General features: G+C 40.0%; 2 protein-coding genes across 2 annotated transcripts in view; one reads left to right on the top strand and one right to left on the bottom strand.

Moving 5' to 3' along the window:
• The first annotated feature begins 60 nt into the window (after positions 1-60).
• Positions 61-7,480, top strand: BET1 (Bet1 golgi vesicular membrane trafficking protein). The gene is made up of 4 exons (XM_057381372.1): positions 61-238; positions 3,628-3,743; positions 5,636-5,692; positions 6,230-7,480. The coding sequence occupies exons 1-4, from the start codon at positions 220-222 to the stop codon at positions 6,383-6,385; spliced, it is 348 nt and encodes a 115-aa protein (XP_057237355.1). The 5' UTR covers positions 61-219; the 3' UTR covers positions 6,386-7,480.
• Positions 7,481-7,608: 128 nt separating this feature from the next.
• LOC130582575 (probable acyl-CoA dehydrogenase 6) overlaps positions 7,609-25,511 on the bottom strand; it is a 76,261-nt gene continuing 58,358 nt past the window's right edge. Inside the window, exons 6-9 of the mRNA XM_057381371.1 lie at positions 21,192-21,365; positions 15,537-15,698; positions 15,263-15,413; positions 7,609-8,466 (exon numbers count right to left, since the gene is read on the bottom strand). Coding sequence (XP_057237354.1) covers positions 8,376-8,466; positions 15,263-15,413; positions 15,537-15,698; positions 21,192-21,365 — 578 coding nt within the window. The 3' untranslated portion in view covers positions 7,609-8,375. The remainder of the gene's footprint in view (positions 8,467-15,262; positions 15,414-15,536; positions 15,699-21,191; positions 21,366-25,511) is intronic.

Here is a 25,511-nt window from a genome sequence, read left to right on the forward strand (position 1 = left end):
CCGGAACTACAGCCCCCAGCAGCCCCCGCGCGGCCCCGGCGCGCCCCGGCCGCGCTCCCAGCGTGCCGCGCGCGAGGCGCTGTCGTGGCGCTTGCGGGTGAATGGTGCGCGGCCGCCGCGCCGAGCCCCGYYGAGTCCCTGCGGCGCTCCCGGYCTCCTCCTCCTCATCCTCCTCTTCTTCCTCCTTCTCCTCCTCCCGCGGCAGCTTAGGGCAGAGCCATGAGGCGCGCGGGGCTGGGTAAGCGCAGTGGCGGAGCCGCGACACGGGCAGGGCCCGGCCCCTGGCAGGGCTCGGGCGGGGGAGCCGTGAGGGGGCTGTGCCCGGGGGTGCAGGGCTGCGGCAGGGCTCGGCAGCTTTGGCGGGGAAGGGTCCTCACTCGTGGCCTTTGCCTCTCCTGGCCCAGCTGGATTTACGGAGCAGCACTAGGGTTTGTGTTTTGTTACAGAATCATAGGATTTGGTTTGGAATTAACTTTAAAGACCATCTAGGTCCGCCACCCATGCCCTTCTCTAGACCAGATGGGCTCAGAGCCCCGTCCAACCTGTCCTTGAACACTTCCAGGGTGGGCCATCCACCGGTTTTCTGGTCAGCCTGTTCCATGCCTCAGCACCTTCACAGTAAAGCATTCTTTCCTATGTCGCATTTAAACCTATTGTCTTTCAATTTGAACCCATTCCCATTGTCCTGTCACTACATTCTTTTGTAAATAGTCTTGTCCCATTTAGTTGTGCTGATGTTCAGTTGTTCTAATACCGTTTTAGTTTGAGCCATGTTCCCATGGTTTATTTTGTTTGTTTTTTTTGTTTGTTTTTTTTTTTTTTTTATTTTAGTATTTCTGCATGTTTTCCTGCTGCGTTTGGGGAGAAAAAAAACCCGAGAAACCCAACTATTATAAGTTTATTACAGATATAATCTGGTACATATTGAGAAATCTTTGCAGAATTGCTGCTGAGTTTTTTGAGCAGCTTAGGCCTCATATTTCAGCTAGCAGTCATGTTGATGACTATAAAGAAACTTTGAACTCCCACGTCGTGTTCTACGTCATGTGCGTGCTGTAACGGCGCTGTAAAGCTTAGGGGATGTTTATGCCTCGGAATTGTATGACTGAGTTCTTCCTAGGAACTATTTAGGGCTAAACCAAGTGTGTCTGACACTACCCTAGATTTACTCCTACACTTCAGATTTGTATTGTGCAGTAATATTTTCATAGAGTAAAATAAATCTTGGAAACACTTCTTAGTGGATCAAAGAGGTGTTAGGATGCTTATCATAAAAAATGTGGGCATCTGATAGTGCTTAGATCTTCAGTCCTTTCTTTCATCACACTGACAGCTCACTCTTGGGTGTGAGCTGAGAGAGGTGGACTGGAGGCCACCCAGCTCACTTCTGACGAAGTGATGGATGCTTATGCAAGGAGTTCTGAAGAAAGGGCATACCTGATTTTAGGCTGTCTCTGGCAAACAATTCCTTAAGGATCATCCTGAAACTGCATTTTAAAAAAATCTTCTGGAAGGTTAAGCAGAACACTTAAACATCTGTTATCAGCTGCAGTAAAATTTTCTGCTTTACCTTGACATTTCAGCTGGCAGTTCAGAACGTTTTTATTTAATAGGTTGGAAATAGAAGCAATTGTCTGCAATTGTCACCAGCTACCTCTCTCTTAGTCTGCTGTTCTGTTTGGTCATGTCCCTATTACTTGTCAGTGAGCACTGCTGCATGACAGTGTTGCCATGCTGAAGATTCTGTGCTTCCCATGAGCAGTTGCAGACAGGCTTTTTCCTTTTGCTTCCTATGACATTAAAAGAACTGTGCCTGTTGAAAAGTTTTAGGGCACTTGTTCATGTCTGCATTGTCACAGTCCATATAAGAATCCCAGTTGCACTGTTTTGGCAATGGTATAATTACTTAAAATCATGTGTCACTTGGTAGCAAGTAACTTGCTAGTTAGACGCACTTGTGAAATCAGACACAGTGAGAACAACCCTGACTGTCTAAATTAAAAAAAATTTAATAAAATGTCTATATTAGGCATTGGTACTTTTAATTTAGGTCAGGGTAAAAAGTCTTCTTGACTCACTGTGATGAAATAAACGTACCTTTCATCACAGCCTGCAACTTCCTCTTGAAGGGAAAAGGAGGGGCAGGCACTGATCTCTGCTCTCTGACCAATGACAGGACCCGAGGGAATGGCCTGAAGTTGTGTGTCAGGGGAAGTTTACATTGGATATTAGAAAAAGGGTTCTTCACCCAGAGGGTGGATGGGCTCTGTAACAGCTCCACAGGGAAGTGATCACAGCCCCAAACCTGACAGTTCAAGGAGCGTTTGGACAACACTGTCGGGCACATGATGTGACTCTTGAAGATGGTCCTGTGCAGCACCAGGAGTTGGACTTTGATGATCCTTTTGGGTCCCTTCTATCTCACAAGATACTGTTATTCAGTCTTGTTGAAGATCTCTCATTAGCTTAACTTACAGAGTAACGATTTACAAGTACAAATGAAAAAATCTTCATGACTTAGATCTAAGGAATGGCTGCATGAGTTAGTATAAAATTATATCATTAAAATAGCACTGTAATGCTCTATTTTGAAATATTATGTATGCCAAGCACATGGTGACACTGTTTGAGATGGAGCTCTTGAAGTGAGTGTGGTTGGTGTCTCTTTTCTCTTTTTTTCCTCAAAAAAAAAAAAAACCGCAAACACAAAAGTCTTTAAGGCCTATTTAAAAGCAATTAAATTTTTGTGTGCCATTCTGACTAGGCATAAAACTATTTGTATATATTTAAAAATAATTATTAATGTTACAATTGGATTGTTAGTTGAACTAATCTAGTGGGATCTTTATCATAAAGTTTATAGTAATCTTTTTCTGGTTGCCTTTCTAAGTCTTGATCTCTCTTTATTGTTTTCAATTCTTAGATTTGAGGTCTAAGACTGATTTTTATCTCAACTGGACATGACTTTAATTCTCCTGTCCCCATGCCGCTGTACAGCTGCTCTCTGCAGGAGACCTTTATTAGAGGTTGGAAGAAAATGTATGGGCCTGAGGAGCTTTCATTCCCTTCTGCTCTGACTCAGTTGTATTGGATGACAGTCCAGATAGCTGTATTGGACTCAGTATTCTGCTGACTCAGTTGTCTTGATGACAGTCCTGAAGCTCCATCATCCAAAAAACATAGGCAGGAGCAAGAATACAACTGCAGAACAGTGACTGAAACAGCAGTGCTCTGCTCAGAGGCCTGGCTTCTGCTTTAAAGTTTTGTTTGTAAAGAAGCTCATGTAAGGAACATAGTAGAGTTCCTCTTTTATACATGTGATCAAGTGATCTTTGTATTTGTTAAAGAGTGACCTCAACTCTATTTTCAGTTTGATTTACTGCATGTAATGGCCTCAGTGCTTCCTTCACCTCTCCATGTAATGCCTGGATAGATTTCCATAGAACTTACCTGAAAACTATCAAGGAAAAAAAAATCACAGCCATTCTTCAGTTTCTCTTTTTTTATTTGTATGTTGAAGGGTAACTTAGGCATTTAGAAAAAGGTTGAGTCCCTGTTCCAGGAACATGCAGAGCACTTGCTCCAGTGGAGTTTTCTGTCTCTGACTGCTGACTGTTGTGTTTACAGGTGATGGAGCAGCTGCAGGTAGCTATGGCTACACCAACAGTGGGTACAGTGTTTATGAAGAAGAGAATGACAGGTTAACAGAAAGTCTGCGYACRAAAGTCAGTGCCATTAAATCGGTATGTATTCTGTTACAGGGGTATAGTCACATTTATTGAATTAAATTATATGAATCAGGGAAGCAGCAGACTTAGTTTAAAACAGAAATTTAAAACTGTGGTGTGTTAACCTGGTTGGATTCCAGGTGACCACCAAAGCTGCTCTATCACTCCTCAGGTGGGTGGATGAGGGAGGAAAAAGTCCAATGAAAGGTTGGTGCATCAAGACAAGGGCAGGGAGAGATCATTCACTAATTACCATCATGGGCAAAACAGACTCGATTTGGGGAAATGAATTTATTGACAGTCAAACCAGTAGGGTAATGAGAAATAAAATCTTAAAATGCTTTCMTCCTACTCCTCCCTTCTTCCTGGGCTGAGCTTCACTCCCAGTTTTCTCTACTTACTACCCTTCAGTGGTGCAGGGGAACMGGGAATGGGAGTTGCAGTCAAAAGAATATGCAGTGTGGAAATAGCTCTTAGAAATAGTATGCTAGTATCATGGTTGGTGTTCTAATGATTCTGAATCCTTTCAGAGATTGAGGACTTCTTTAAATAAGCCTAATTGAAAGACAGCTCTGAGATTAAAATTATGTGGTTTTCTTGTTCTTAAAAGCTGAAAGTTTTCTGAAATACATTCCAATTCATTTTTAGGCCTGAACTCATTTAAAGTCCTACTGCTAATACTATTGCTTAAAATTGGTTTAGTCTCAAAGAGAAGTTGAACAGGATTAGAGTAAGAATTTAGAACAAGTTAAGGGGTAAAAAAARGCTTTGACCTTTGTAATCAAATTTYATTTCTTGTCTCCTCCTTTGGTATGTTACATTTCAAAATCCTGGTATGTCAACAGCGCAGTTGATGGTGCCCCAAGGAGCTCTTTCTGAAGTTGCATCTTTTAGTGCAGTGTGATAATCTTGGCACATGAATAGCCTTCACATAATCTTCCAAGAAGCCTCATGTAAAATCAGTTTTACTTTTGACTGAAATGCTTCAGTAGAGAATAAGATTCATGTTGTAACCTGTGAAAACAAATGGGTTTTGGCTAACACAAAGCATGGAGGCCTGGAGTGCATTTCCCTCCATCCGAGGAGTTGAGCTGGTTGTTCAAGGCCAGTGTGCTGATAAAAAAGAGGAAAAGCTGCTGAGTCAGGCTCAGTGCCAGTTCTCCCCTGTTTAACTCCAGAGCTGCTTTAAACCAACGCTCTTCTGGCTGGCTCCCACCTTTGCAATGTTGCAGCTGTGTTGCAGCTCCAGTTGTGCCTGGTTTCATACCTCCCTGATTCCAGCCCTAACCTGACTTAACTTCCTGGCTTGCCCTGGGACCTGTCTCAGAACTGGCTCTCCCTGGCCTGTGCAGATTTTCTCCTTGTCCTGTGTTGCCCTTCTGTTCTGTGTGACACAAAGCAGAGAAGGGCTACACAAGTTCACTGAAGAAAGTCCCATTTATAGCACAGCAACAGCTTGTCAAGAGATGTGTTTTCAGGTTACAAGTGTCAACTCCAGCAACACTCAGTCAAACCACTGCTCGAGGTTCTCTCTGCTTTATGTCAGCAATTTCAACAGTTGTTCCAGGAAATGGGTAATTGCTACTTCAGACTTGACTAGATCTTGAATTTTTAAGAGTCCATGCACTAATTCAAGTAAGACATTATCTGGAAAAGGGGAATAGGGGCATTGAGTACTTTCTGTGACTCTGTAGACTCATCTAGTCAGATGGAAAACCTTTATTTCGTTAAGGGTTATTGATATAATACGGTGCATGTTATTTTGTTTTTTGAAAGCATCAGGTACTGCTTTCACAATTTACCTGGGGAAATGCTAGTCATGTCATGTATTTTGGATTGGGTTCTCTAATCTATGTATAACTGGTTATTCATATTTCATACTTTTGTTTTTTGTTTCTTTTTTATAGCTTTCCATTGAAATTGGAACAGAAGTTAAAAACCAGAATAAAATATTATCAGAAATGGTATGTATTTAAAACCTAGATTTCCTTAAATATGGGTCAGGATTAAGAAGTTAATAATACAAAGCATCCCATCTTTTAGTATGAACATTTGTATTAAAATGTTGACAGCTTATTGTTGACTATAACATGTGACCAATTTGASAAGAGTATTTCTGTTCAAAAAGWTAAGATGTGCAAATACATTACTTKTAAGACACAACCAAGCTCMTTTGGCTTCAGWTATCACTATGGGTTTTCATTTACCMAATGTATATTATCATTAAAAAGACACTGCTATTTTTAATTGTATTCCAGAATAGAAGAAGAAAGCAAAAAATAATGAAGTCAGAAACTCCTCTTTTGCTTTGGCTTGGGGAAAAAATAGCACTAGGTAAATGGATGAAGGTTTTTCCTGGTTAATTTTTGCCTCTAATTTTACTTTTGGAAATTTTGAAAAAACAAGGAAAACTACACTTAGTGAGCTGTAAGGATATTTAATTTCTCAGAGTAACATGTTTTTTGTTGTTTTGTTTGCTTCTTTATTTTTTTTAAATGTAGGAGAATGATTTTGACTCCACGGGCGGACTTCTAGGTGCAACTATGGGCAGACTGAGAACACTCTCCAGAGGAAGCCAGACAAAACTATTATGCTACATGATGCTCTTTTCATTGTTTGTTTTCTTTGTAATATACTGGATTATTAAACTGAGGTGATTCTTGTTACCTCTGGTTTACATTGTGTAATTTCAACTTACAGTCTTAATTAATGAAGACATTGATCTAAAGTGGCATTTCTGTTGATAAAACACAGTGAAATTGTTGTAAATTGCATTAACTATTAATGCGAAGTTATATATAGTTTTCTTAATGTATCGGAATTTTTCCATCATCCCCTGTTTTGGGGGGATTATTTGTAAATATGCAGAAAACACTAGCAAACCATAGATTTTTTTTTTTTTTTTTAGGGAAAAATAGTTTTTAGAATTGATTAAAAAAATTTAAAAACCAATGGTTGTTTGAGTATGAAGTAATTGAAGAATTTCAAGACTTTCTTTTTCATTCTGCTTTTCATTCTGGGCCATGCTCTAAATTAGAGCTCCAGTGTCAGGCATATAGTAATTCCTAGGTTGCAAAAGCATGAAGAATACTTGGATCTTTCTAAATAGGCCTTACCTGTGTATTTTTAAAACACTGGCCTGAAACTAACAGTAGTGATACCCCCAAAAATTACTTTTGTGGTTAGATGTGATAGTGTTTAAGTAGCTTTAACTGTGTATTCTGGGGAAAAGTTACTTAAAACTGGATTTTTATTTTTTCAATTTCAATGTGACAAATCATGTTTACACATCTACTCTTTTAAGCAAATGCCTTTGCTCATCAGGACCAACCAATATGGACATAGTATAGATATTTTCTTTATATTAAAAGTATCTAAAACTTAATGATTCCATTGAATCACTCAAACTTTTACCATTAGTATGTTTCAATTTGTGATAGGTCCTAATTCTACAATACATGATGTCTGAAATACAATGGCAGAACTTTGTATTTTCTATTAAAGTATATTATGATGCACTTGTTGGAGGTGTAGTCCCAATAAGGTCCTTTATTTTGAAGATTTAGCTTTGGCTCACCAAGTAGTGAGGCTATTACATTGCTGAGTTTAACATTCAAAAAAATTCTAAGTTTTCTAGATATTGAAATTGTATCTACAATTTTTAAAAAACTTTTCTAGAAATACTGTATAATGTGTTGCCATTAATGACCAATTATGAACTTACCAATAAAGTGTCCTGTAGTATTATCCTAGCTAGTGGTTTTATATACATTTTTTTCCTACTGTAGAATACCAGTATATATTTTTAAATAGTGCTGCATTTAAGGGGCAATTAATCAATAATACGGGCTGCTTCTTCTGACTTAAATGGCTGTTTTAGGTAAGTTCAAGTAATTATGCACAGCTTTCATATTAACATGTTTATTTTTAATATTTTTCTTTAATAATTAAGCACAAAAGATGGTACATTGCTGCTGAAGTTCAGGCCTCCAAAAGCTTCAGACACAATTAAACAGTTGTTTGCAGAATTCTGTAGCAAAAACCAAAGTCTATTCCCATCACCAAAAATCTATGACAGTGTGTAGTACAAATTGATATGGATTTGGTAAAGAGGACAGCTCACTTTGATGATTGCTTGCTAAAAGTGAAAGAGGGAAGGTACCTGTAATTGAGAGGAAAGGCACTGTTCTTGGGTTTGGTTGTGGCAGGGAGTCATTTGTGCCTTAATTATTGATCTTGAAAGCAAAGCTGTGTACTGAACTTAGATTAAGCTGCTTATGAAATCATAGCTGTATTCATATGGAAGTTCTGTTTCTTAATTAGCAGCTTTAGATTCTCTAAAGTGTAGGTAAAGCTTGATTAAAGAACTCATTTTTTCTGTATGCTTAGCATGGGTCATTGGAAAACCTAAGTAGCCCACTGAAACAATGGAATGCAGGAGGCTGCAACTTTTCAGAGTGTTTCATATCAACAAAAAATTGGCACTGGAGAACACAGAATGGTAATGGTGAAAGACCTTGATGTGCATTTTGATGGCAAATTAGTGATCTGTTTTCTTCTTGAAACGTACTGGCTGCGTGTCACCTTCAGTGTGCAGTACAAGTCATGCTGTCGCTTTCTTAATTTTCAAGGAAGAGTGGAAATGCGTCACTTTCTTGGAAGTATTTCCATGTATTTGCATATGATGGAAAGCATGGTCTCATCTGTGCCACCTCCTATTGATATCAATCGCAAGTCTCTGCAGAAATACAAAAGGTAGATTTAAACATTTGCATGCTGTTCTGATGGTGCTCTGCTGGACAGCTTGCCCACAATATTTACACATTGCATATGAACACCAGATGCCTGCAGAACACCTCATCCACTGCCTCTTGGGCTGGTGGTCTGTGATACTTCCCTCAACACCCCTAGTCCTATCCCAAACCTGTAGGTGCCTAAGCCTGAAGTTGAACTGTAGGAGGGGAGAGAGCTTTTCCATGGCCAACAGCAAAAAGCATTGCATTGCTTAAATTTGCTTAACTGGTAAAAGAGTCAACCAGCATATGAGGTGTTGGAGAATTGTACAGAAATGGTACAATTTCCAGTCAAGGTTTTTAACCAATCCTGGTTTCCCTAATGGCTATGTAAGATCTGGTAGAAGCCTTATTAGTATTATATAGTCCTTTAATATTATGTAGAATAATAATATTAGTGTTGTATAATATTCTAGTACAGTTTTATATAGTCTGTAAAGCTGTGCTTTAAAAATGTGTGGCTGCTTCAAGAATATTTACTTTTGAGATTTCTAATCCCACTCATTTTAAACCTACCATTACTATCATTAAGTCATCCCTAACAGGATTAGGGATGACTAATCTAAGTTCCCTGTGCTAGCCAGAATGCAAACTACTGCAACCTCAAGCAATTTTACTCACAAATTTCTTTCCTCCTTTGGGAAGAAGAAAAACACCACCATCACACCAATAAAACCACCATAACAGTTCTGCTAAACTATCTCTACTCAGTAAGCTGAAAATTCCCCACCTTCCTATGGGCCTTGCTGAAGGCAGCAGACCTGAAACAGTGGTAGGTTGCTGCTTCTTAGTGCTGCAGTGCTGGCTGCTTTGTCAAGCTTCAGAAAGCCCCTGCCAACGCTCAGCATTTGGCATCTTCACTGTAGCAACAGCAAGTAACTAATCCTCAGAACTCCTCTGTGATGTCAACAGAAATCCTCTATCTGCAGCAGGAATCCTGGACACATGGAGCTTGTTTATATGAAGTTATAAATAGGCAGTGGTAAGATCTGGCTTTGGTTGTGTGTGTGACAGACTAGTCAGGCTGTCATGTATAAAGACTCATCTTAAACTAAACTTGCACATGTTTTGTCCTTGTATCTACRAATTTGCTGATATTTTTGTCTCTRTGGGTGAGATAAGGARTATTTCTTAGAGAATCTACAGCYGGCTGATCTCTCCCCTGGGGACACMGKACAGAATGTTTCCCCTAACTTAAGCGGATTAAGATGACAAAAGACTCAAATGATTTTAATCTAGCAGCCCACTTCTGGGAAAGAAACTTGCTTTCAGCATAAGAAAACAAAACCATGGGATTAACTATCCTGCCAGAAACTCTGTAAGGGAGCTGGGGTAGAGGACATAGTAAAATAAGCTTGTTTATAAGTTGATTATGCTTAGCATTTGATAGTTTATTTTGTATCCAGACTGCAATATCAATACAGCACATAAATATCCTAATATACATACATATTAGAATTTAATTGCTTTTGTAAGGGGTATTGTTAGACTACTGCAGGAAGGCTTTTGATCTGGCACAGTAAAATTTTGCTTTTGATTTCTGCATCACCTTGTTGCTGCCCCATGACCCTGCAGCCCTGCTGAGGTGAGAACATCAACCTGTGGGGGCTTAAGCCTGCACAAGGACTGTGAGGAATCAGCCTGCAACACACCACACAGTTTGTAAAAGTGTTATTTTGAGGGACCAAATCTCTAGCTGCTTGTTGAACGTTGTTGAATGCTGTTTTCTTCAGAGAGTGGGAGTTAGCCTGAGGAAGATGAGAAATTCAATTACTGTGTTCTGTCCTTCTAAAATACTCCCTGCAAAGAGTTTCCTCTCATTCAAAAAAATCCTGAAATATTCACTGTCTGAAATATTCACTGTAGATTATAAGACTTACTCTACTCAACCAAATCAAGAGGTGTAAATGCTAAAAATGAACTGACTTTTTGATGAATAAAAGCAAAAAATTCTTCAATGTCAAGTTAAAAAATTGCCCTTAGGAAGGAGGGTGAGGAGCCATTCCCACCCACCAGACTCAACCCAGATTATCAATAATTTCTAGTTAGGTAGCAACAGGAACAAAAGCAAGTCCTCCACATCATCAAATCATGTTTCCCATCTCCATCGGAGCCATGTCATACAGCCTTCAGAAATGTATCAAGCACTGCGTGAAGGAGAAGCAAGCTCCCTTTTATGTTGGACTACCCTAATTTGAAGGCTATCAGGTAACAAAGCTTTTCTGATGATTAGGAACCCTCTGACTAAAAGCTTGAATGTGTTTCTGAGTAGAGGAATCCAATATAGTCTGCAATTTAACATTCCCCTGTTGGCTGGTGTTGGCCCCTCTGCACCCTGAGCACCATTTGGGTCTTGTTTTGCACAAGCTAAGACATGTCTATTACCCTGCCTGTAAAACTTGGGGTCCCAGTTTTCCTGAAAATTGGGGCTGGTCCTTATCCCAGTCTGAGCCCTCCCTTGCGTGTGATTTCCTTAGCCATGAAGCAGAGACTGGTACCCAATCACAACACAAGGGAAGTTTTAGATCTTGTGTTAAAGAGGTGCTAAAGTTGCAGCTTATGGCACACTAAATCTGTCTGTAGCATCAAGTTGACAAAATGTGATCATTTTTGGAGTTGTGCCTTCCAGTAGCATTTATTACCTGCCCTGGGAGGTGCTCTACACTGCATTTTCCTCTGGAAAACCAAATGGCACTGGATTGAACAATCTCTCTGTTCACAAACACTCTGAGAGGAGCCTGCTGCACTATCTTTGATGCAGATATCTTCACAAAACTTCAAACTCCTGAGAAAATTAAGTAATTTTCTTTCCCTTTTCTGGCAGTGATCAGTGCTGGTCAGACATAGGGAAGAAAGTGGTTTTGGTGACTTTAGCCCTAATTTCCCCTAACAGCCTGTCTTCACGGCAACAGTCCCTCAGAGATGCTGCTCTCTGCTCCACTGGTAAAAAGGCCATTGGTAAATCCTTACCAAGGTTTGTGTGGCTGAGAGTACCTATGCTTCCACTGCTTCTTTTCAGCACAAACTGCACTTGATTACAAAACCTTTACCCTTTTTCCCTCATGACTAACAATATTTAGGTTTTAACTATTTTAAGGTTTTATTACTGTCAAGAACCTTCCCCAGAAAATGTTCTGATACATCCTCAAGCCTAGTATTTTGGGACTTCTTCCATCTTCTGGCTCAGCTCAATTGCCTATAGGCTGTTCAAATCAAGCAGAATCTAAAGGAGGCTTTGTTCTAGAGAGAGGAGTTTGAGCTGATGCCACCCAGTGCAGCAAGCCTCTGACCAGGCTGGCACAGCCCACAGCCGTGCCTGCCAGTTCCCATGACCCTGTCCCTTGCCCCTCAGGGACATTCTGAAAGCTCAGCTGTGGCAATGGGCTTGGCCTGCTCTGGAGCTTACTCTGCTTTAAAGTCATCACTGCACAGTTAGCAGCTTTGATTTGCTGTCTTAAAGGTAGATGTCATGTGCTTCATCTCCTAAATTCTTCCTCAAGATTCTCATAAAGGTCAAAAAAAGTGGTAGACAGGCATCTGTCTCAAAACCTCTGCAGAGAAAGGAGGAAACTGCAGATTTCGTTTCACAGATGACAAGAATAGATATTAAGACTTGTCTCAGCAGTTAGCTACAGACTTCAAAGCAAATTGTTTTTGTCAGCAGAAATGGATAGGTTTCATTTTGTTTGGTACAACCATAAATTGCTATAATGAAAAAAACTGATTAAACCCCCCCAATTGTCTAGACTCAGTCAACTTTAGACATTTTTTGTAAAGAATCAAAGACTATAAATAATGAAACAAAGAATAAAACTGAATAAAGTATTTGAACTGACTTTAAAAAATGTCTAGATGGAAATGCACTACTTATAAAAAAATCCACTTGAAACTATACAGAAGTTTTTAAACTATCCTCAGTTACAAATAGACCTTCATACTGCAGTAACCATGCAACAGTTGAGAAAAATGCAAATATGTGCCTTCTCCAGCTATGCATTTGCAAGCCTACTTACTTTTCTATTTCACGAGTAGTCAATATTTTTCACTACTGCTTTCTCAAGTCTTTCACAATGCCGCATGTAAAAAAATTATAGAATTCTCCCCATCATAGCCCACAAGTGCAAAACTTGTAAAAACTGGAAGCTATTAGACATGGTGTTTAGCAGTTAGTAACAATCTTAATGAAAAAAAAAAACAACCCCCAACAAGCTCTTTTAAGATGTTTTCAGAAGTTCTTCTTATAACAATTGAAGTGTACATAATTACTACTAAAATACTTCGTTGACTACCTGAAATTTTTTTAGCTCCTGAAAAATTAAAATAAACTTGATATTTGGTTTTCTTTCCTCTGATCCCTCATACTCTGGGGTTTTCATACAGATGACGGGGTTGTTCAATAATTGATTTTTGCCAAGTCATGATGTCTTTGAGGCCTTTCAGACAAGTGAGAGACAAACAAACAAGCAAACAGGCTAGTCTGACTCCAGGCTAGTCCTTTCCTCCAGAAACATGCTCTTAGGGTACAGTCTGGAAAGCCCATTCTTTATGGGTTTTATATTGACTTACATTTTTCTATGAAACCCTTTGATATTTGGGCTCTTTTTCTTTTTAAAACTATTCTCCTTATAGAATCTGTACAAATGAAAATGAGACATTTACATATATAAAATCAGCCCAGAATAGGCCCCTATATAGTGAAGCAGTTTTCTTTATGCCTTCTAGAGAATGCTGCACTTTAGAAACGCCAGTTGTTCTATGAAGTTTAAAATGTTAATGATTAAATGATAGCTATTAATAAAGTAACTTGGCAAGCTTTGCGCTGTTTCTGTTTATTATCTCTAACTGACACTAATAACTAAATTTCAAAGTGTTTATGCACTAACCATGCGTTGTGCTGTGTGTTCTTTGAGGAGTAACAGACTCAGTCAAAGACTGAACAACATTTCTTTGGAATCTTCGTAAAGATTATGCTACAAAAATGTTGGTAGATTAGGACTAGATATTCTGTGCAATCGTACTGCTGCTACTGGACAAACATCACAGTGACGTGAGTGGTTACTCAGGCTGCTGTACTAAAAAGAGTGGCTTTGGGAAAGTTGCTGCTTTGCTTATTGTTACAGATTAGCAAGATTCTTACTTGAACGTGTAATTGTTTGTTTAGGTAATTCTCTACTTGCCTCTTCCTGGACCTTTGGTTACTCAGTGATGGAATTTTACTGATTCACAGAAAATTTTAGAGTATAAATATCACGCCACCTTTAACCTCATTTACAATAGTGTTTTAGAGGTAGAAAGATACATTTATTTAGCCAGCTGACTGTGTACACTGACAGAAAACACTCTGGATTTCTTCTCAGGAAAAATGTGACTGTGCTGGTATACTTGGAAACCACTCTGGAATCCACATGGAAAAGCCCTGCTCACAGTTAGCAATACCATACTGGGCTAGGAAATCTTAAAACAAAGCTATGTAAAAGCACTCACACATTAACCTGTACAGACTACAGCATTTACAGTAAGTGCTTAAAGACAAGGATTCATTTTATTCAGAGTGCCTACTGTAGTAACTCATAACATCTCCATCATCAGGGACCATTAGTTGTTATATAAGATTCTGAAAAGAATAAGTGAGAAAAACCATGATATTGCCAGCTGGCTTGAAACCACCATCATAAAGCAGTCTGTATCTTTGTTGGAAAACTTCAGGAATCCACTCATCAAAAAACATTGAGGATCTCTCTGACCTAGTGTAATGGCATTCTTGTGCATAAAATTCTATTAAAAATAGAAAAAGTAACTCAACCTACCTAAGAAGAAACAAGCTTCTTGCAGATTTTCTCAAGTGCTCTCTCACTTTACACAAATGCATTTACCAAAACTTTCAACTAACTGAATCACTTATTTGACTGACTTTGGATTAGGTGATGTCTATGTAAGGGCTGAGCAGAAAGCTGTTACTGCAAGAGAATCCAAGGTTGGTTCTGATATTTCTACAGAATGTAAGACACTGGGGCCAGATATCAAGAAAGCTGTTTGCTGAAGGAGAATTTTGCTCTAGGTAGATACAAGCTAAAATTTGAAGGGGCTTCAATTAATTTGCAAAAAGGCCTCTGTACCATTGTAATGATCTAACAGCTCGCTGGAAGCAATTACATCTCTCAAATGCCTCACATGGGATTATCTAGTGTGACTAAGCGGGTGGAGACTGCTGTCAGAAGAACTACTGCAGAAGCCAAGTGGGGAACTCCAGTTTCACACATATCTGGGAAAAAAAGATAAAGCTGATTTTCATTCATTTTAGAAGAAAGCTTCTGGTTTTCATTCTGTTCTTGAAATCAAGATTATGAGCAAGCAAAGAGAAAAAAAAAATCTCTTTGGTAGCTCTCCATTTTTTCCCCTCTTTGTTCTACTCTGTGGCACATACCAGAGGACCATTAAGGGAAATACTGAGTTTTCTTCGTTCATTTGACATTTAAGCTAACCTGTGGGTAGTTCAAGCTTCACAATTGTTATGCAAAGCCAAGACTTGGCAAAGGAATAGTAAGCCTATGTCCTGACATATCTCCCCAAAGTTAATTGCACTGGGTGTCCTTGCATCCACAATGCATTTCAGTGACATGCCATGAAGTGGAGCAAGACCATTCACACTGGTGAGGTCTTTTCAAGTAGGTGATCATTTAACAGGACATTTAAGAGGCTAAATTTCATTTAAAGACACTTTGTATTTTCATCACTCCTTACCTGTAAAACCTGCTCACCAGAACTTCACTGGTGAATCCCATTCCTCCCCAAAACTGGAGACAGCTGTCAGTCACTTCGCGGGTCAGACGACCTGCCTTCAGCTTAGCCATGGAAGCAAATTTTGTCACATCATTGCCTTCTATATAGAGACCTAATAAAAAAAAAAGAAAGATAAAAAAGCAGTCACTCTGGAAATCATCCCCAATGTTCCTTTAGCCTGACAAGATTCTTTGCATGGACAGAAGCACATCTGGGAAGCAGATGTGGGGCTCACCCACGGCACGGTGCAGCAGCGAGCGCAGCAGCTCCACTTCAGTGGCCATCTCGGCCAGGCGGAAATGCACGRTTTGGTTGTGCAGGACAGGCTGGCCAAACACCTTCCGCTGGCGGGTGTAGTCAATAGTTTCTTGTATTACTGTTTCCAGTGGTTTCAGGGCTTGAAGAAACAAAGCACAGAACAAGACCATTTTAGCCAGTCCTGTTTTTTAGCTTCTTGTTGGAAAAGGTTTTTTTCATGTTGTACAACCAACACATTAGGTTTTCTAGAGCAAATCGTTCTGTACACTCAGTTTGGGGTGTAACTTCAATTCTGAAAAAAAAGTTTGGTACTTCCTTGTACCCTGAAGACATCTATCTCACCTGAGCCCCAAATTGCCAAAACTTGGAGGAGAGGAAAGGGTGGTGGATAGGAAGGAGTGAAAGTCATAGAAAGCAGTACAATGTGATGAGGTAAACTTCATGTTCTCTGTTTCATTTGGGGCCTTAGCAAAAGCTTGTGACCACTCCTACTTTCCACGCTGCCTGTGCCCTGAAGGTTTGTTACAATCCTGGAAAAAAAAATCTGAAGGCAGACAGTGTAGTGTGCTCAGTAAGGACTGCTGCAGAAATGTAAATTGAAGGAAGCCTTCAGGGAGAAGGCAGAAACCTGTTCTGAGATCAAGGAACACAAATAGACTGCTTATTAATCTGCATTCTGTGATCAGATCCCAGCATAGAGAGGAAAAGACTCCCATTCACTTTAAATAATTCTAATGGAAACAGAATGAAAATAGGATACTGCTGGAAAACAGGTGACAGAGATGGCAGACAATACTTTTAAGCAAAAGAACTGTTCTGCTGCTTTTCTTTGTGCAAACTGACACACATCACATTTTAAAAGAAAAAAAAAAAAGTTTMTTTTCCAGGGAAAATCACCCTTTAAGTGAATGACTATGCTATCAGTCTCTTGCAGCATAGCTGGGATGACAGCAGGTGCAGAATATGTGGAGAATTTTGTTTGGCGAACATGGACCCATGYTACCATGAAAAGCAGCAGGGAATGATTTCACAAATCTATCTGTATGAGAAGGGTCACATTTTCTCTTTTCAAAATATGCATACCCACATCCATTTACATTTAGAGTCTAAATCACAAAACTCTGAATCTGAAATGTAAAATAAAGTCAAGCCTTGGACTACTATAAAATCCCTTTTCCTACCTGCCAGTTACTCACATGGCAGCCCCTTTCAGAAGCTTGGTGTGGCTCCATGTTCCTTTTCACATTGCAGAATCACTCCTATTTAAATTTCATCTCAGTACTGCTCTCCTGTGTACACTCTGCATCCCACCAATTGCCTCCTGCCATGATCATTCACCACTGCTCCCACAGAGCACCATTTTTCACATGATGTCTCCACATTCTGTAAGGTTATCAGTTTTTCTCCATCCCTTAATAATTTACCCTCCTTTCTCATACAATTAATCTCAATGCTTATATTTCAGAAAAGCATCTTTTATATTTCAGAAGAGCATTCAGTAGAGCATCATGGCTCAGACTGGGGTTCTGGGAAAACCACTCTCGTAATGTCCACCTCTCCATTGCCTCCTTCCTGACCCTCCTGATCCATCCTCCTGTTTCCTTAGTTGCCATCACTGTCCTTATTTTAAGAACTGTCATTTGCACACAGAAACAAACAGAAGAAATCTAAAGACAGCCCTGCTTCAAAAGAGGCCACCAGGTCAAGGGACATGATTGTCTCTTCCCTGTTTTCCCGAGAGCCCACCTGGAGTACTGCATCCAGCTCTGGAGCCCACAGTACACAGCACACACTGATCTGCTGGAGCAGCTCCAGAGGTGGGTTCTAAAGAAGATTAAAGGACTGGAGCACCTCTCCCTTGAGGATAGGCTGAGAGAGTTGGGGTTGTTCAGCCTGGAGCAGTGCAGGCTCTGGGGAGACCTTATTACATTATTTTGATATATAAAGGGAGCTTATATGAAAGATGGGGACAGACTTTTTTTTATCAGAGTCTGTAGTCACAGGAGAAGGGGCATTAATTTTAAATTGAAATAAGGTAGATTTAGACTGAACATAAAGAAGAATGTTTTGGAATTGCAACTGGATGATCTATAGGGTCCCTTTCAGCCCAAAACACTCTGTCATTCCATGATTCTAAGAAATTCCTTATGATGAGAGTGGTGAGACACTGGAACACATTGCCCAGAGAAGCTGTGGATGCCCCATGGCACATCCATTCCCTCCACATATTCAAGGCCAAGATGGGTGGGGCTTTGAGCAACCTGGTTCAGTGAAAGGTGTCCCTGCCCATGGTGGAGGGGGTGGACAATGATGAATTTTAAAGGTTCCTTTCCAAACCATTCTGTGATGCTGACCACAGGTATTCAGAGCTCTGAGCACAGCTCTAACATGGCAAAGCTTGGCTTTGTGGCAAGCAGCAACAAAATGCAGCACATCATGAATACCAGCCAACAGCCATGTATAAGGTAATTGTAATAATTGCATGATAAGTACACAATACTTTGTCAGTCACACAAGTACCAAGAAATGCCATTCATTATAGGGAAAATAATTTTCTCTCAGAACTATTTTTTCTGTATATTTGAGTCCTTTTTTTTTTTTTAAAATACAACATTCCCCACATCCTCAGACAAACTTAGCCCTATGGGTTTCAACTCTCAGCACATGCAGGAAATGTAACTCTAGGGCAGCCTACGGAACGCGTGGTCTACCACACAGCTGAGAATTGTGAAAGCACTTGAAGCTGCCAAATGCAGAATAATMATTTCCTCGTATCTCCATCCAACTTACATTTTTCTACTTGAAACTTCTGCTTACAGTAAGGACACTTTGCCTGATCACTATATTTCCTCTGAAAAGAAAAGGAAATGAATATATTTTTCTTAGGTAGTGGCTGATCACTCTTTAATGAGAYGTACAGTGAGCTCTAAGCTGAGGAATCTGTCTCTTAAGGATGTGTGTTGCCCATGCTAAAGGATCTGTCATCTCACTTACTGGCCGTGACTCAATGGTGCTCATAAAACTGAGGTTGCAGGAGCAGATAGAAGTCATTAGAACAGTGCCATTCTGCTCTCTCATGCACACTGAACAACTCCCTCTGTGCCTCACAGTTAAGCAATTCACAAAACAACTGTTTGCTTTTTTTGCTATAGCAACATTCTTTTCCTGTGATCAGTGCAACAGGTCCTCAAATGGACAGTGTTTACCCAATGTCATAACATGGCAGACCCGTGTGGCACCTCTTTTCTTACAATGAAGCAAGAAAYACTGTGATTTTGACTAATTTGATGTGTCACTCAGAAGGACAGACCACACCTGAGAYCAAATTTTGCAATTCCAGGAAGTTAGTTTTCCATTTGCATTTTAAATCTGTTCAGAAGCTGAAAATAGGTTTCAAAATAAAAATAAAAAAAAATAAAATAAAAAAAAAAGGTGAAGAAATAAACTGTCCAGATAGAAGATAATTAATAAAGAAAAAGTCTAGAGCATGTGATACTTGAAACTAAAAATATGTAAACCCCCAACCAAATAAGAAGAAACACAACAAAAAACKCCAGACACAACAAAGCAACACCCGAAAAGGAAAGACAGACAAAAWTAGTAGTCACTATCTGCCTTTTCCAAGTTAGAGCAGCAAAGGTGAGGATGCCAGGACTGGTYCTGAAAGTATTTAAAAGCAGACTGATGATTTTCAGTGTCACATGAATACTCATGAACTGAGAAGGAACAGAAATGTCCTGCTGAGGGACAGAAGTGAGGACCAGGAGTAAATATGCAGACCTAATCACAAAACTACCAAAGGTACTTACATTATTTAGCACCTCTGAGCCTTCAGCAAAGCGCTCGTGGTTGAACATTTGTGAAACCATTTGCAGGACTGGAAGGTAACACCTCTAGATGCTGCGGTGCAACAAACTGCACCCATCCAGTACTGGGCTCCCTTCTGAACTGTGGTTACTCTTTTTCTTGTTTACCACAACTCGTGACCTCTGAAGTTTGCAACTTGGCCCAAACCATGGGTCTTGTCCCTGCTGACAGTGCTTTCATAAATTTTATATCAGATAGTGGGAAAAAAGCAAACCCAAGGGGTGCAGCAAGGTTAACACAGTGGCCACTGCAGGAGGCAGCTGCCTCTCCTTGGTGAGCTCYGAGACTCTTGCTCCCTGCTGGCTCCTGCCTGGTCATAGCAGGGGAGCAGAGATGCCCTTCCCAGGCCGCTCACCCAGGGCAAGGGTTCACCTGCTCCTGCTGCGTTGTTTTGGAAAAAAAAAAAAAGGATTGAAACCTGGTGTTCCAGTTCCTGGCAGAGCACAGCGACAGCCAGTGAGTTGTGCAAGAGTGGACAGTACCAAGCTGCTGTGGTTTTAGCAGGAGTGATCTAACCTGCCAGGCTTTGTGTATTGATGCTGTGAGTGCRCGTCACTCCTGCCTGGGGCATGACTAACGCTGCTGGCTACTCTGCTGCCTGGGGAGTCTCACTGCAACCCAGAGCCTCTGATGGTTTCTTTGATTTAGACTTCAAACTGAGCATAAAAATGCACAGYGCACATCCTCGCAGTCTGTGTGCACCTCAATTAAAGCAGAAGCAGTGGTAGGATCACATCTCCTGCTTGCCYGAGTTTGCAGTGACATCCCTTGCAAGTGTAATCTCCTGCCCTTTGCTAAAACTATTCTCGCATTTACTGTTTATCTCAGGCTGAACTAAGAACTTTGTCTCAAAAAAAAGGATTATTTTAAAAGGCATTTGAACTCTAAAATATTTGGTCTGGGATAAACCCAAAACAGTGAGTGYTTTTTTATTTGTTCACTGAATCAAAACACCACTGATGAGAATTCTCAATTCTCCGGCCACACAGASAGTAACAGACAGGGAATGCACAAGAGCATGAATACACTGACATTGTTTAGGCAACCCCGGAATTTAGGGAGGACCTGTCTTCTTACAGTGAACCACATCATATTTAACTTGAAGAAGTAAACATTGGGAGGTAGGGAGAAAGTTTGCAGGTTAAAAATAGACAATCCACATTTGGATCTGGTTTCCTAGAATATCCCGAATCCATGTAACTCAAATATATGGATTTGAATACAGCCTGAGTTCTGAGTAATAGAAACCCTGTGACAACATAACTTCAGGGAACGGAATGTAGTTCTGTACCACTTATGTCCGGAGTGTGCAGAGGTTAAACAGATCCACAAAACAAAGCTCTGACATCCGCTAAGAGTCACTTCTTTACGTAGCCAATAAGTTAATTTTCTAAAATCCATGACAAACATCATAACATACTGTACTACAGGAAAAGTCAYGATCCTTCTACTTCATGCCAGTATTTTGATAGCCTTTGCACTATATTTGTAGTTGACATAACATGATGCCATATTTTCTTATCAGCAGAGAAGCACCAAGAAAAAGAAACAAGGCAAAAACAGCCTCTGTGATGGCTGCGTTTCTAAAAATATTTTCTACTTTGGGTTTTTCTACACAATGTTGTCTGTAACTAGGCTATGATGGATTTCAAAAACAGATCCTAAAAGGTCATTGCAACTTACAAGAAAAGAAAAGTACTGTTAGTCATGCGAAGAGTGACCCTSGTGTCCCTGCCCGGCTGCAGAAGCGCAAGTGATGACTTACCAGAGGCTACTGCCCACAGCCGCTCTTCTTGGAATTGCAACATCTGGTATGTAAAACCCTTTCCTTCCTCGCYGATGAGGTTTGTGCAGGGGACCCTTACGTTTTCAAAAAAGATCTGAGCTGTGTCCGATGACCTCATACCCAGTTTGTCTATCTTTTTRGCAACATGAATGCCTGAAGAAAAATGGGTATTAGAAGGACCGCAGAAAATAGAAGCATCATGAACAAGTACAATGTTTTCAGAAAGAAAAGTCTGCAGATGTGAATGTATGTTCCAAGACAACAGCGAAACCTACATTTAGGAAAAACATAACAGTATTCTGGCCCAAATCCTATTTTAAAAGGTTTCTTTCCACTTTATTTAACCATCAAATCAGAAACTTTAAATGTAAAAGWACCACTTTTCATTATGTCCCCAAATAAGAAATATTTACTAGTCATAATAATCTTAGCCCACACAGGTTTTCAACCAATGTAATATTTATTTGTTTATGCTTGATTTTTATCTAGCATTGCAATAAAATGCTGGAATTCAGTTTGGCAGTATTTGATAGTGCCTGCACTGCTATGAAACAGTAGACAAATATTCAAGAAGGACAAAAACAGAGCTATATTTTAAGCTGCAACTAAGAGAATTTCTCCTCCTGGAAATCTTCTTCCTTCCCTTTCTTCTTCATTTATCCTCCCCTTTCTAGCCTACCCTGATGYTTTCTGGTACAATGATAACTCCTTTTCATGTGTGTACATTTGTGAGGAGGGCTTGCTTCCCTACAGACCGCTCCACACCACACTCTGCCCCAACGTGCCATGGTCTGTCAAAATGAACCTGGCTCATTCAGGGCTGGCCCCAGAAGGGTCCAGCTTCCTCATCCTGGGAAGGACTCCTTCCCATTGTTTGGTTGTTTTTTGTTTTTTGTTTTTTTTTTTTTTTGTAGGTACAAGTTCTTTCTTGCTGCTGTTGAGATGCAAGCTTGGCTGGCCACTGTGCCATAAGAGTTTAAAAGGCACCCACTGTTTTCTCATGGCAATYCTCCTGCCTTCAGTTTTTATCTCCCTGTTGCTCTGGAGTTAATTCAAATATTCAGGATGAAAGTCAAGAATGTTTCAAAGGCAAAAGGAGGACAACAACCAGGCATAAAGATGTGTACATAACATGTTAATTACATCTGACAAGTCTGTAGATGTAGCAAAACAATCCTCAAATTAGCATACASAAATTTGCCAGAAAACCAAACCTTTTTACAGGTATGTACATGGTATTCCAACCATTCTTCTGATGAGGAGGTATTCTGTCAATATTTTCCTCTTTATTGTATTTTTTTTTTTCAATCTATTACTCTCTTACACGGCTCAGTAGAAGCTGGTTGATCACCACACAGATTGTTGTGGTCCCTCTCTACTTGTTTGTGCTTTTCTATTCTTCATGGTTTTCAGAGATCATCTCTTTCTGAACTAATACAGACATCACAACTTTTACTAACAGGAGGCTTTCAGCCATGTGAATATTACTTTGGTTTTGGAGGCAGAAGAAGCTGGCATTCATTTCCTTCAAATTCACTCTCTCTGGCTGCACTAAATAAGGTTATGGAAATTTTCACCTCTTTACAGAGTTGAAATACTGACAGTATTTACAAATGCCAAGACTGCTCTGAGAATAAAGTCCACATAGACTTCCACAAGTTTTACTCAAGATTTCTTCTCCATCAACCAATCTGTAAACAGATTATGTGTTAGGAAGACTGGCTTTGATATGTGAATAATGCAGGAATAAAATCAAGACAGCTGTATAAAAATTCTTGACTCTTGAATTGAAAATTATCCAGTAATTTGTACCCAGTCGGCCAAAAAAGCATTCGTGGTTTGTTTCCATATTAAAAACAGAGCTAAACAACCATACACTGAGGAACTTACAAGAMCAAATGAATTCTGGAACATAGTTTCCCATTGGAATATTGCTATTTGGTTTGAGAGTCTCAGAGATCATGTATGGTCTGAAGCCAACTGGCCTTATGCAACCACTGCTCCTCACCAATATGAAGATGCACTTACTGCTCTCGTTAGTGGGTGGTTTAAAAGGACTCTCCTCGAGAAAGCACAACAGCTGCCAGTTCATTATATTGCYAAATCAATCCTGTTGTTTACTTCCCAGATCCACATACAGACACAACTATTGAAAAAAGCTCTTACAGGCTTTGTTAGAGGAGATAAATGTCCCAGTGATTTCTGTCTGTAATTCTTCCAGACTGGGTTGTGTGTTCAGTTTTCCTGAGTCCAGCAGCATCCCCTTTGTCATGCCATACCAGTTTCACTTGCTCTTCATTCATGTTTCTCACCCACAAGGAGACCAGGCTGCATCAGTCTCATATAATKCCTTTCCTGTGGCTGGCACATACTTGACATTGTGGAAGACAGTGATACATAATCATCCCTTTGGCCACCATCRGGCCATCAAAATCTCCCCTTCCTCCATTTAATTATCTTCCTTCTTCCTAAGGGGTACTACAAATGAAAAATTACCAACAATTACATCACCCAGAAATCATGGGCCCAGATTAWCTCCTGGAGTTTGTCTGTATTAAATAAATCACATGCAATAATGCACAAATCCCGTTTTAACGAGGCCAAGCACCTGACTTACTAAAATCACTAACAGAGCCATTTGAGCTACTTGCACCACTATCTCTGAGATGAATTGGTAACTCACTGCCTGGGCAGCTCTTCCCAAGTGTCTTTGATTTTTCATTTTCTTCCATTCCTCCAGTCTTCTGACAATCTCTTATTTCTTATATTCTATCTTGAGAGAAAGGCATTTGCTGTCTCCTGACACCATTTGTTGCCATTACCAATGGAAACAGACACATTTTAAATTGCAATCTGAGAAACAYGCTCTTTCCCTTTTCCTGGTTGCTCTTTTTATTAACTCCTGCTTGCACTCTCCCCTAGTGCTTTCTAAGGACTCAGAGGACAAACCAGAGGACAAATAGTTACCAGAGCAGGGTTGCATGACATTTGTCTATATACCTTACACAAAGAYATTTAGCAACTTGTTAGATCCTCTTTCATCATATGGAAAACTCAGTTCCTTTTTTAAGACATTGTTATTGTATGAGGAGTATTCACCTAGTTTGGATATCTACTGTGGATCCACTGTGCTGTTTTGCAAATTCCCTTTACAAGAAATGTATTCAAGASTGTCTGTCAAATCTAGACTATGATATGCCTCACTCCATATTAGAGAGAATACATACCTAATATTYGAAAAAGCTAATCCTACTTTGTATCAATGAACTACCAATTGCTGGAGTTAATAATTTGCTTTAAGACTTGGAATATTTTTCTCTTGGTGGGTTTTTTTTTTTTTTTCTCACCACTTTATACAAGTACAAAACAACTAAGATTTTTAGATAAAATGCTCCACGGATTCTTCCTCACCCAGCCCTATAGACTGGTGACTGCAGAGGTGAGTCAGACACAGCACATTTGCTCTCAATTGAGCTTTGACACACATACATCCACGGATGTTTGAGAGTGCATCATTCGGTGATGTCCTCCAGACACTTCCCGTACAGGCTTGGTCTKCTGCCCTCCATGGAGCACAATCTTTAGCAGACAGACATCCTTAGGATGTATCAAACCAGATGGAGCTTCCTGAAAAATCTCTCTTCTGATATGACTCACCCACTGAGCACAATCAACAGTCTTAATCCTTCATTTCAAAAGGTCACCAATCCTGGTACTGTGACCCCTTTGGAGGTAAATAYGTGTATCATCACAGAAAAATTAAAATACGTGCACTTCGAGGAGCGCAGATTTTGTTCTTAGGAAGACTTCTACACTTCTGTAGATCAGTTTAGGGCTTCAGGCAATTTTTCCACTCTTAATGCTGTTAAAGAAGGTCTGTGAGTAGGCTGTGTGATCTAACATCTCCCCTCTCCTAAAGCTACGACAACTCCTGTCTTTTTGGAGTAAGCAAAGTAGCCCAAAACCTCTAACTTAATTTCTGTATATTAATCTGCCACCAACCACCGGTCAGATGTTTTGTTGTTTTAGAAAGATTGATCTGRGAGAAGTAGTATGGCATTTGCTTCCCGACCCTTTCAGGAAAAATCACGAGAAGGACTTCATTCATTTWTCAGCAGATGGCTGATAAGTGAATTTACCTGGAAATTCAGAGWTACATGTTCACTCATCACTTCTCAATAAGGACAAAGTCCTCAAGCACTRAAACAGCTCATGTCTGTCTCCTGTGAGATGTCTGTCTCCATTCAATGCTTGTCTTGCTTGAGCAGAGGGTGAAGAACCTCACAACCCACTCAGAAC

The sequence above is a fragment of the Malurus melanocephalus genome, unplaced genomic scaffold, assembly GCF_030028575.1.
Source record: "Malurus melanocephalus ecotype Western Australia unplaced genomic scaffold, MMel_1.1 scaffold_508, whole genome shotgun sequence".
Taxonomy (NCBI): domain Eukaryota; kingdom Metazoa; phylum Chordata; class Aves; order Passeriformes; family Maluridae; genus Malurus; species Malurus melanocephalus.